The 12,770-nt window shown below is 39.9% G+C and overlaps 1 protein-coding gene across 3 annotated transcripts; it reads right to left on the bottom strand.

Annotated features, from left to right (window-relative positions):
* Positions 1–385: 385 nt before the first annotated feature.
* On the bottom strand, positions 386–5,663 carry LOC136330541 (T-cell surface glycoprotein CD1b-2-like). Of its 3 annotated transcripts, XM_066267497.1 has the most exons (6): positions 5,565–5,663; positions 5,010–5,276; positions 3,267–3,545; positions 2,773–3,051; positions 2,013–2,106; positions 386–700 (listed from the first exon to the last, which is right to left on the bottom strand). In XM_066267497.1, exons 1-6 carry the CDS (start codon positions 5,635–5,637, stop codon positions 676–678), a joined length of 1,017 nt encoding a protein of 338 aa, XP_066123594.1. In that variant the 5' UTR covers positions 5,638–5,663; the 3' UTR covers positions 386–675. The 3 variants fall into 3 exon arrangements, with proteins under 3 accessions (XP_066123594.1, XP_066123593.1, XP_066123591.1); XM_066267496.1 differs by lacking the exon at positions 5,565–5,663 and having other exon boundaries at positions 386–697; positions 5,010–5,516; XM_066267494.1 differs by lacking the exon at positions 5,565–5,663 and having other exon boundaries at positions 5,010–5,516.
* Between the last annotated feature and the right edge of the window lie 7,107 nt (positions 5,664–12,770).

Consider the following 12,770-nt stretch of genomic DNA (forward strand, 5'->3'; position numbering starts at 1 on the left):
ATTGGATATAGATGCTCCTTGACTCACAATAGAGTTACATGCAACAAAATCCATTGTAAATTGAAAATTTTATATGTCAAAAACCATTTAATGCAACTAACCTGAATAGCATTCCTTAGCCTCTCCTACCTTCAACACAATGAAAACACATTAGTTTTCCTGTGGGAAAATTATCTAACAATAAACACATGGCAGATTATTGGTGGTTTATCTTTCTGATCTTGCGGCTGACTGGGACGTAGGCTCACTGACACTGCCCAGCATCATGAGAGGGTATCATACTGCATATAAATAGTGCAAGAAAAAAATAAAAATTCAAGTAGCATTTTTACTAAATGTGTATTGCTTTCACACCATTATAAAGTGAACAGATTGTAAGTCAGGGGCAATTTGCACTTTATTTTATTTATTTTGAGATAAATTCTTTCTCACACCTTACATCTATGAAATCCTGGTGGAGCCCACTATTGATGCCATCTTTAATAAATTCACCGTTCTTAATTATTTTTCTTCTAGTGGATAAATTATGATATATCTCACAACCTTTTAGATACTCTGAGTGGATCAAATATGATTGTATTTTTAAGTACGATGAGATTGATTCTTGGGCTGGTCAGTTGAGCTTCTGGTCTTCTGGGTACTTATTCCAAATGGAAAAGGAGACATGATGAAATCTCACTGAATGTTCTGACATGACCTGCTAAGAACACAAACAGCTTTAACTCTGCATAAGTCATATTTTACACCCATTTCATAACAACTCATTCATAAATGACCAAAATGTAGAACCAACCTAAATGCCTATTGCCAGGTGAATGGATAAACAAAGATATTATATAAATACAATAAAATATTATTCGGCCTTCCTTAAAAAGGAAATAATTTCTGACATATGCTATACCATAGCTGAACCCTGAGTACATTATGCTAAATAAAACAATACAATGTTATAAAAAGAAAAATACTAATGATTCCACTGATATGAGGTATGTAGAGAGGTTAAATTTATATAGACATAAAGTTGAATGTTGGTTGTTCAGGCCTAGATAAACAAGAAATGACAGGATGTTGTTTAATGGGTATACAGTTTTAGTTTTCTAGATGAAAAGAATACTAGAGATTGAACCAAAATATAAGTGGAATTAATACTATTAAAATATGCATTTAAAAGTGACTAAGATGGCCTTGGCTGGTTGGCTTAGTAGTAGAGCATCAGCATAGCGTGTGGAAGTCCCGGGTTCGATTTCTGGTCAGGGCACACAGGTGAAGCGCCTATCTGCTTCTCCCCCCTTCCCCCTCTCCTTCCTCTCTGTCTCTTTCTTCCCCTCCTGCAGCCAAAACTTCATTGGAACAAAGTTGGCCCAGGCACTGAGGATGGCTCCATGGCCTCTGCCTCAGGTGCTACAATGGCTCCAGCTGCAATGGAGCAATGCCCCCTGGTGGGCATGCTAGGTGGATCCAGATCGGGTGCATGCGACAGTCTAACTGCCTCCTGCTTCTAACTTCGGGAAATTAAAGTGACTAGGATAATAAGTTTCATGTCATGTATACTTTACCACAGTTAAAAATAGATTTACATAAATAGATGGGAAGTGGGGAGAAAGTGCAGAGGCATGGACACAGGGAAGAGATGGACAGCTCTCAGAGGGGCGGGGAAGAAGGGACTGGATGAAAGAAAGTGAAGTGATTAGCCCAAAATGTAAATACATAACACATAGATTCAGACAACAGAATTCCAAAACCAGAGGGAAAGTGGAGCAGAAGTAGAGGGATGATGACAAAGGGCAGAAAAGGTGGGCAGAAAGAGACAGATGGCGGTGGGGCAGAGAACAATGCAGTTTTATTGCATCATTGATGGTGTTATATTGAGTTGTGCCCTTGAAACTTGCATGGTTTTGTGAACCATGTTACCCAATAAATTAAAAAGATAAAAATTGAGGCTAAAGTGATATAAATAGGTAAAAATGGTATAAAAGAGTAAGAGGTGGGCAGAAAAGATTTTTAAAACTTACCGGTGCCGCAAATACCATAATGCAAGACATATCAAAAGAATGAAAATGGGCAATATTACTGCCAAAATTATCACCACAGTGGAGGTAGGATGTCCTGGAAATTAGGAGAAGACACACAGATGTCACTGCAAACCCATCCCTGAGTCTCCAGCCCTTCCTTTGCTCACCTGAGTGTCAGCACCATCACTCACCTGCTTGGATGTAAAGGCAAATCCAACTTCCCCTCTCAGAATTCTCTAACACAATAATCCTTATTTATATCTATCTTCTGTCACTTCTTCTTGCCCACATCACCCAATTTATAAGTCCCTAATTCTTGCCTCCTTTATACCTTAGTTGAGTGATTTTCAACCTTTTTCTTTTCATGGCAAACATAAAGTTATTATTAAAATACTGTGGTACACCAAAAAATTTATTTTTGCAGATATGACAAAAATAAGTATAATTTTAATTTATTCACTCTGGATGGCTATTGTGTTGGCTGTTGTCATTTTTTAAATTTCACAATCTAAGGAAAAAGAGGTCAGTGCCCCTGACTAAATAGCCAAGTATTTATAAAATTCGTACAGCACACCAGTTAAAAATTGCTGCCTTATTTCATCTCTCTCTTCCTCACTCTTGCTGTTTTTCCCTTTTTCTTTTTCTCCCTCCCTCCTTGTTTCTCTGTCACACCTACTAAGTCTCACCATTTTGCTCGTCCCTCCCTCCATGTTTGTTGACCATCTCTTCCCGTTTATGGCCAGATCCAGTTCTTTCTCACCCCAGTGGAGGATGATGTCCTGGCCTCCCAGGCTGCTGTGCTTTACTCGGCAATTCAGGTTAGCCTCCTCCCCAGCCACAACATCCAGGGTTACTCGGAGGTACCACGTCCCATCAGCATTGGGCAGGATGTCACCTTGACGTGTTCCTGGATGCTCCTGCTCACCCCTCATCCACATCACTCGTACAGGTTTGGGGTAAAATCCTGAGACATGGCACACCAGCAGCAGATGACCAGGCAAAGGAGGGGGGTCACTGGAAAGCCAGGCCTCGGGCTTCACTGGGGCAGAAAGGAGCAGGACAGTGTCACATTATGACTCTAATCTAGAGCATAAGGGCTCAGCAATCCATGTTTGTAGAGTGACTCCTTCCACTTTGTTGGAACCCAAATAATTTATTGATTAAGCCCCTCCCACTTAGGCAACTCCAACCTTTGAATACACAGAGGTGGTGGAATGTGAAATAGAAAAGTCTTGGAGAGAAAAGAGGACTGACCTTGTCTCTGCAGTTCCGCCTTTCCTGCATCGAGAACACCCAAGAGAAATCGAGGGCAGGTGTTTGACAGGAGCTCTTCTATATCATTAGTGAAACCTTGGAATTTAGAGAAATGGTCACAGAACTTCTGTGCTAGGCTGTCGCCCTCTGTGGCAGGCATCCATGAATAATTCTGGACTTTCAGTAAATCTACACCTCCAAAAGCTAACTTATAGAATCCTACTATGGTCTCTCCAGAATGAAGGTCACAGCCGGCTCTACCCTGGATCTCAAAGGGATCTGTATAGAAGAAAAACACAGACAAAGATATTTAAATGCCAACAAGTAGGAAAGGGATGAAGAAAGAGTCTAGACTATTGAGTTTGGTTGGGGAGAAAGGTTTGAGGTATGAAATGATGAGCTAAAACCAATCCAGCACCATCACATGCTGCACAATGACTTTCCAGTGAAGAAACCACATACAAGAAGGTAGCCCCATAGATTATAATGAAGCTGCCTAGTGACATCGTGGCCATGATAACATCATAATGTTTTGCTTGTGTTTGTGGTGATAATGGGGTAAAAACTCTACTTTGCTGCTGGTTGTATAAGAGAATAACAACAAAATATATACAGTACATGATAACTGATAATGATAATAAATAATGCTACTGGTTTATGTATTTATTATACTTTTAATTGGAATTTTAAAATGAATACTTCCTACTTCAGAAAAAGAATTCTGCTGCAAAACAGTATGCAGAAATAATCTTATATCTCTTATGTTTACTGCATCTCTTGATTGGATAATTTTCTTTTGTGCTTGATTTAATGTTATATATATATTTTTTAAATACTGTGCTGTAAAGGATTTTAGCCTTGAAGGAATAAAATATACCATATTGCCTAGGTGTGTGGGAGATTATACCGCAAAAATTGTCTAACATTGTATTTCTTAGAACATGTTCTCAATATCAAGTGGTGTATGATTGTATTCAGAGACTTTTCTTCTTTAATTTTTATTGACTGTCTGATTTAGAGAGAAAGGGAGAGAAAGAGAGAGAGAGAGAGAGAGAGAAATACAGAGAGAGAAACAATTTGTTTTCCACCCACTGATGCACCCATTGGTTAAGTCTTGTATAAGCCCTGATTGGTGATTGAACTTGCAACCTTAGCATATCGGGATGATGCTCTAAATAACTGAGCTATCCAGTCAAGGTTATTTGGAGACTTTTCAATAAGAAGAGAACAGAGGAAAAGTATACATGTCATAAATGGTGGGGAAGGGCTGTTGTAATAAAGTACAGTGGGTGAGAAGAAAGAAGGGGATTTTGTGAGGAGCAGCGTGGTGAAGTCAGGAGGAAGTACACATTCTAGGATGAATGGGAGAATTACATTGAGAGGAGGAGCAGGCAGGAGATGCCTGAGGAGATGGATTATGAACAAAAGAAGTCACACTTAAGTTTACTCAGAGACAGGGAAGAAAAAGTGAGAGCTTCTTGCTTTGGGTTTTAAAAAGAGTTATACAAAAAGGAGGGTTTTTATCAGGCAAGAATATAAGAGGCAGGAAGAATCTGAAATACCTTGGGGAGGTAAGCAGTCTAAGAGGAAAACTGCTCTAGAGAAATGTGTACATATAGTTGGAAAAACTTAGAAAGAAGAATAAAGATCCTGGGATGCAGTAGCATGAACTGAGAGAGAGAGAGAGAGAGAGAGAGAGAGAGCTTCATTGGTAATCTCCCAAAATTAGAGGACTATACTCACATGTTATCTGGAAGTCATTGACATGAGTCTGTATTTCCCCAGTGAGTCCGATGAAATAAACCCGGAATGTTTCCACCAACTGAGTAATCTCCACATCGCTGAAATTTCCCTTGGACCAAGGCTTCAGGAAAATGGCAGTGCCCGAGTCACTATGCCAGCCATGAATCTGCAAATCTTCCAGCCAGCCTGAGCCTTGATTTTGTGCCCAGGTGTTGTTGACAAATGATGATATCTGGATGAGATGGAAAGAGGTCGGCCCGTGGAGAGCTGTGGTGAAAGGATAAGAGAATAAGGAAAGTGAAATAAAAAGAAAAGCAGAAGAAAATGGAGGGAAAATAATGAAAACTAAAAAACACTCAGAAAAAAAAAACAAATAGAGTCTGAAAAACAAAATGTCAGAATTATTTGCCTGTACCAGGGCCTCTGGCTCCATCCTCAGCCTCCAAAATAGAAGAAGAGGGCTGGAGACGGGCTGGCCCAGACCCTCAGGGGTATGCACAGCATGCTTTCATCCATATCACCCACACCCAGAGTTCCAGCCAGGGTTACTCTTACCGTGCTTGTGTTCATGCTTATTGTCACCACCTGGGATGAGAACTCCTAGCAATAGAAGTGACAGAAGCCGCATTTCACAGGGAGATGGTACTTCTGACTCTTAGAGCTGCTGTTTGATCTCTGAACTCAGTAAACCGTCGTTTCCTCAGTCCTATATAGTGACTTCCTCTTCCAAGGGACAAAACTCTGCCTCATTTATGTTGCATATCAGAGAAAAGTTGTGCCTCACAAAGCCTGATCCTCCCACTCTGTCTGTCATTTTTACTCTAGAACTTGAGTTCCAGATTTTTCTTCATATTCTCCTCGCTTCCAACTGTTCTTCCTGACTTCAGCTTTCTTTACACAACCCTGAAAAAGCCACCCTATGGTTTTGAAGGTTTATTTTACCTCTTCAATGTTTGGTTGTACCCTCTGTTATATCAGAAGGCACTGGGAAACAATGGCCTTCTTTAATCTAGGAAAATTCTTTTGGTTCATCCACCTAACTCTATCTTCCCTGCATGGCCCTCTCTTCTCTTGCACGTTCTCAGTGGCTCCTCTTTCTCATTTGATCCTCTTGTCTGGTCTCCCTAATCCCATATTCGTGTGTGTGTGTGTGTGTGGGGGGGGTAATGATGGCCAAATACAAAAGGTGAAGCATTCATTTTTTTTTCATGTGTTCAATGTTTTTAGTTCTTCTAAAACTTTTAATTATTGTTAAAGAAAGAAAGGGAGGGAGAGAGAGAAACAGAAACATTAACTTTGTTTTTCCACTTATTTATGCATTTATTTGTTGATTCTTCTATGTGTCCTGACCGGGCTTCAAACCTGCAAACATGGCATATAAAGATGGTGTGCTACCTGGCTGGGTCCTTAAAGGGAAAGCACTAAAGACATTTGCCTGGACTGTGGTAGTATGGATCCAAATCCTAAAGTCAATAAGATAAATACTATAGTTTATACTCCAAGCAAAATTACCTTATGCCATAGCAATAGTTGAAAAGGAAAATTACATTTGCTACTAGTACATGGTTTTCTTTTCAGTATCTCTTGACCTTTGGAAGTTTGAGCAACAAATTTTTATGAGACAAGCAGAACTTTGGGAGATATTTTATGTATAGCTTCACTCTAACCAAAAATAACTTCTATTATTTTGTCTATCTGTTTGTTTTTTGGTTTCATTTTTCTGCTGAATTCCTGTCCCATTTTTTCAACCTCCTTCTTCCCAAACCTTCACCCTATCAATAGATGTAGAAAAATTATTCAATAAAATATATTTATCTATCATTAAAATATGTAAAGGAGAAAAATACCTCAATATTTCAAAGGTCATATATGAAAACCCTCAGCCAGTATCATACTCAGTGGTGAAAAACTGAAATCTTTTTGTCTAAAACCATGAAAAGACAAGAATGACTACTCTTAACATTTTTATTCACCATAATTCTGGAAGTATAGCCAGAAAATCAGGCAAGAAAAAGAAATTAAAAGTATCCAAATTAGGAAAGAAAAAGTAAAAAATGTCACTTTTGCAGATGACAATAAACAAATACTGTAAAGTTGCAGAGTATAAAACTGCTATACAAAAGTTTACTTCCTTCTTATATGCCAACAATGAAACATAAGAAGTTCAAATTAAAATAAAATTATAATTGCAACAAAAGCAATAAGATATTTCAGAATAAACTTAAGAAAGGATGTGAATAGCCACTATACTGAAAGCTACAAGGCATTATTAAAAGACATTGAAAAGGACAAAATGAAATGGAAAGATACTGTGTGTTCATGGATTGAAAGAATCAAAATTATTAAAATGGCTATATTACCAATAGCAGTATACAGATTTAAAGCAATCCACATTAAAATCACAATGCCAGTTTTTAAGTAAATAGAACAAAAAAATCATCAGATTTTTATGTGATCACAAAAAATCCCGAATAGTCAAAGCCAACTGATAAAAAAAGAATGAAGCCAGAGGTATCATACTACCTGACTTTGAATTATACCACAGAGCCACTGTTGGGCAAATATGTTTGTAAAATTTGTGTTATTTGGATTTGCTCACTTTTATTTTTAAAAATGGCACTGCCCATGTGGAATGGCTGTTGCCCAGGTGATATGGCTAATTACCTTTCTGTTTGGAAAGGGGCTTGTATGCTAATATGTGCTGGAAGAGAGCTTTCACCCCAAAAAGTTTTAAAAGAAGGAGGTAGGAGGCCATTTTGGGAGAGAAGAGGCTACGTTGTTGCAGGAGAGGGAGGCCACGTTGTTGTAGAGGAGGCAGGGAGTAAGATGGTAGGAAGCTAAAGGAGAACAGAAGTGGGGCCTTTGATTCTAGAAAAACTCGGATGAGTCAGTGGCTTTGGGAGCCCTGAATGGAAAGGGAAGCATTTTCCTGCTGTGTGTATTTACTTGCTGTCTGAATGTGAGGTTAGAAATAAAGAAAATAGCCCACCAATTCTTGGCTCCACAGTTTCATTACCATCTATCCAAATCAAATGTGAACCCACACGAGCCAGGCGGCTATGATGATGGCTGTGGCTACTGGTCCAATAGCCATGATAACACAGCATGATATTGGCAAAAAACCACACAGGCCCTGGCTGGTTATCTCAGTAGTAGAGCATCAGCCCGGCATGTGAAAATACTGGGTTTGATTCCCAGCCAGGGCACACAGGAGAAGTGCCCATCTGTTTCTCTACTTTTCTCCCTCTCCTTTCTCTCTCTCTCTCTCTCTCTTCCCCTCCCACAGCCAGGCTCCATTGAAGCAAAGTTGGCCCAGGTGCTGAGGATGGCTCCATGGCCCCCACCTCAGATGCTAGAATGGCTCTAGTTGCAGCAGAGCAATGTCCCAGATGGGCTGAGCATTGCCTCATAGTAGGTGTGCTAGGTAGATGGCAGTCAGGCACATGTGAGAGTCTGTCTGTCTGCCTCCCCCCACCCCACTTCTCAGTTTGGAAAAATACAAAAAAATAAAACAAACAAACAAAAAAAAACCCACACAGAAAATGGAACAAATTTGAGAGCCCAGAAATAATACCACATGTACAAGGGCAAATAATTTTTGACAAAGGAATCAAAACACACAATAGAGAAAGGAAAGACTTTTTAATGAATGGTGCTAGAAAATTGGAAAGCCATATAAAAAAGAAGAACAATAGACTACAACTGGTCCCCATGAACAATAATTAATTCAAAGTAGATCAAAGAAGCCCTGGCTGTTTTGTTCAGCAGTAGAGCATTGGCCTGGCATGTGGAAGTCCCAGGTTTGATTCCTGGTCAAGGCACACAGGAGAAGTGCCCATCTACTTCTCCACCCTTCCCCCTCTCCTTCCTCTCTATCTCTCTCTTCCCCTCCTGCAGCCAAAGCTCCATTGGAGCAAAGTTGGCCCCGGCACTGAGGATGGCTCCATGGTCTCCACCTCAGGTGCTGGAATGGTTCTGGCCACAACAGAGCAACGCTCCAGATGGGCAGAGCACTGCCTCCTGATGGGCATGCTGGGTGGAACCCACCGGGCACATGTGGGAGTCTGACTGCCTCCTCACTTCTAACTTCAAAAAAACACACACATGCACACACATAAAAATAGATCAAAGACCATGTGATTCATGTGATCCTTAAATTAATAGCATATATAAATATATATATGTCCAACCATTTCAAATTCTAGTGTCAATTCTTTTCTTGCATCTATACATAGGGTCCTCATTTTCTGGTACAGTGCATTTCTATGACAGTGACATACCCGAACTTTAGTGTATGTCAAAACACACCCTAGTCTAATACAACCAGAACAGTTGCACTTTTAACAGTCCAAAATGGCAAACGTAAGTGTACTGGTGATGTCAACTCCCTCATTCATATGCTGTGTGACTGCATATTCTTTCACTGCGCAAAACCAAATTAGATTGCCCATGTGTAGTCCGTAAGTAAGATGCTAGCGACTAAACTGAAATATTTTAGTTTTTTAAAGTTTTTATGGGAGTGAGCATCGTAATCTCCAAAAGTTATATGTCAAGACTGCTGTAACACGAGGATCTCCTGTAGGTGACGAGGCAACTTCTATCATTTTGTTGATTACTTCATAGGGCCATTTTCTTCTGAAGATTTTTCACCTTTTTTTCCCTTTTCTAATGGAACATGTTATCCTTAGACTCTGAAGTTTTATGTTAAAGTGTGACTATCTCATAAATTTGTACATTTTTAATCAGGCAAAATATGACATAAAGTTAGCCATTTTAAAGTATACAATCTATTGGAATTTAGTACTTTATATTGCTGTGCAACCATCAGCTCCAACAATTTCCAAAATATTTTTATTACCCCCAAAAAATATCCCATATGCATTAAGCAGTCACTCCCTCAATACTGGCTCCTATTAACCAATAACCTTTCTGTCTCTGTGGAGTTACTTGTTCAGAATATTTCATATAAATAGGAACATACATGATGTGTCTTTCCTGTCTGAATTCCTTAATAGTGTTTTTAAAATGTATTCCTGTTTTATCATGCATCAGCCATTCTTTATTTCCACTTACATAAAATATTTATTTTCATCTCTTTACTTTCAATCAATGTATATCTTTTGTTCTGAAGTGGGTCTCTTATAGATACCATATATACAGGTCTTGTTTTCTTATCCATGTGGCTACCTTATGTGGTTTTTTTTTCCTTATGTTTTTTTGATTGGGTCATTTAGTTCAGTGGTCCCCAAACTTTTTTGGGTCACGGACTGGTTTAATGTCAGAAAATATTTTCACGGACTGGCCTTTAGGGTGGGACGAATAAATGTATCATGTGACTGAGACAATCATCAAGAGTGAGTCTTAGACGGATGTAACAGAGGAAATCTGGTCATTTTTAAAAAATAAAATATTGTTCAGACTTAAATTTAAATAAAAAGGAAATAATATAAGTTATTTATTCTTTCTCTGTGGACCGGTACCAAATGGCCCCGGTACTGGTCTGCGGCCTGGGGGTTGGGGACCACTGATTTAGTTCATTTACATTTAAGTTTTTTTGTTATGTACTTTTGTATTACCATTTTATTCTTTAAACCTATAATCCTCTCTCTTTTGATTTCTTCTTTATTTTTCTTCACTTTCTTCTTATTATTATAGCAGGCCTTTTAACATTTCTTGTAGTCATGGTTTTGTGGTATTAAACTTTTGGTCCTTTTTTTTTTTTTTTTTTACCTGGAAAAATCTTCATTTCTACTTCAATTTTAAATGATAGCTTTACTGGATAGAGTAGTTTTGATTGTAGGTTCTTGTTTTGCAGCACTTTGAATATTTTTTGCCAGTTCCCTCTGGCCTGAAGTGTTTCTGTTGAGAAGTCAGATGTCAACCTTGTGGGTTTTTTTTTTTTGTAGGTATATAATTGCTTTTCTCTTGCGGCTTTTAATATTCTTTCTTTGTCTCTTGATTTTGGCATTTTCATTATGATGTGTCTTGGTGTGAACCTCCTTGGTTTTTTCTTTTATAAGTCTCTATACGTCTTGAACTCCTGTTACTTTGTCTGCCCATTTTGTCTGTGTATTAAGTAGCACTACTTTGACTTCCAAGTTTGTTGTGGTATCTTTTTTAGGAAGATTGGCTCAGTGGTACTGCCTTCCAGAGTGCCTGAATTCCTTGCCCTAGGAATGCTTCTTGAGGATTATATCTTTTCGCTTGTTGTATGTGAGTTTTGAATGCAGTTGGCCCTTTCATGGATGGAGTGATTTTCTTCAGGCTTCCTGGCTTTAAGTGTCAACCTTGATCACATGTATTAGATGCTGTGCAGTGTCTGTCCTGTTGGGCATCTTTATTCTCTGCTGTGTCTGGTGCTTGCTGGACTCCGCCTTTGGGCATGCCACTTGTGTAGCTAGCAAAGTCTAGCAATGATGTGGTCTGCCACCCACTACTGTTTGTGTCAGTTCTGGATCCTCTTGGTCGGGGTTTGCATATGTGTTGTTATCAGCCATTGTTTGTATGTGCCTTGGGCTATCTGTCTAGAGCTATTGCTCTGTTCACTGTTTTTATCTGCATTTTCTGTGCCTTCTAAGTGTGGGAGGGGCCAACATGTGTTAAGGATCAGTTTCCTCCTATTTAGATCTGACAGCATTTCAAAAAAGAACCTAAGCTCTAAAAGATTTGCTTCCACTTTTTAGCTGTTCTACCTACTCTTGCGGCTGCTTGGCCTTCCCACAATGTCTTCTGTAGAAAGACTATAGTGTGGGCTTAGACTAGGTTCATACCCGACTCCTCTACAGTTTGCAACATGGTGAGTTAGGGCAGCTGAGTTTAGGATGACAACATTACTGGTAACTTGTATTTTAGGGTTCTCTTGGTCAAGAGCTCAGCATAAGAAAAATGACTTCTACTCCAGAGCCTAGTTGCTCAAACACTGCTGGATGCTCCAATTCTGTTTCTCCCCAGTGAGATGAACAACAGGTTCACATTTGGTGGAACTGACATATACTCTGCAGAAGTTCTTTCATCTGGGGAGCCCTTGGTCTCAGGGAGGAAGACTGAGAGACTCCTCCCTTGGGGCTGACTGTGCCCCACCCATAAATTGGCTAAGCCCCTTGATGGGCCCCAAAAATAGGCTCCAGGTGACCCACACCTTGAATATCTGTGCTTCAAGATTCTCTTACTTACCCCTGTGGAAACTAGCCCAGCAGGCCAGGATACTGTGAAGTTCCACCTTGTCCATTATACACTGGGTTCACTGTGAAAGTGGATTACTTCAGCTGGGCTTATTGTCCAATGAGCCCTACCTTCAGACATATCACCAGCAAGGATCATTGGGTACTGCTCTGATGTTCTCTGCAGCTGGCCACCGGATGGTCTCCCAGGAGGGACCCTGGTAGAACCCAGGCAGGACGGTGTCCATGACTGACCCTGAGCAATCTTCTTGGAGCTCCAAGCAAACCAGAGGTTGTAGCTGCCTCTGCTGGGCCCAGATGCACATAAAAATACCAAGTCACACACCTAGGCTGGCTTTTACTCACAGTGGGCCTGGGGGCAAGTAAGCATAAGGCCCAAGGTTCCCTGAGATCCACTTCTTACTTCCTCTGTCTGCTAGCTTCTGATTGGACTGGGCCACTGAAAAAAAATTCTGGCAAATTCTAGAGCCTGGGCAATTCAGTGTTTAGGAAAGGTGATGGCTGTGGCTCCTCTTCCTCAGCCCCAGGTTTCAGTCAGTCTGTCCTGACTTTCACAAATGTCAGTACTGTGTGGCCACTA

The sequence above is a fragment of the Saccopteryx bilineata genome, chromosome 3, assembly GCF_036850765.1.
Source record: "Saccopteryx bilineata isolate mSacBil1 chromosome 3, mSacBil1_pri_phased_curated, whole genome shotgun sequence".
NCBI lineage: Eukaryota > Metazoa > Chordata > Mammalia > Chiroptera > Emballonuridae > Saccopteryx > Saccopteryx bilineata.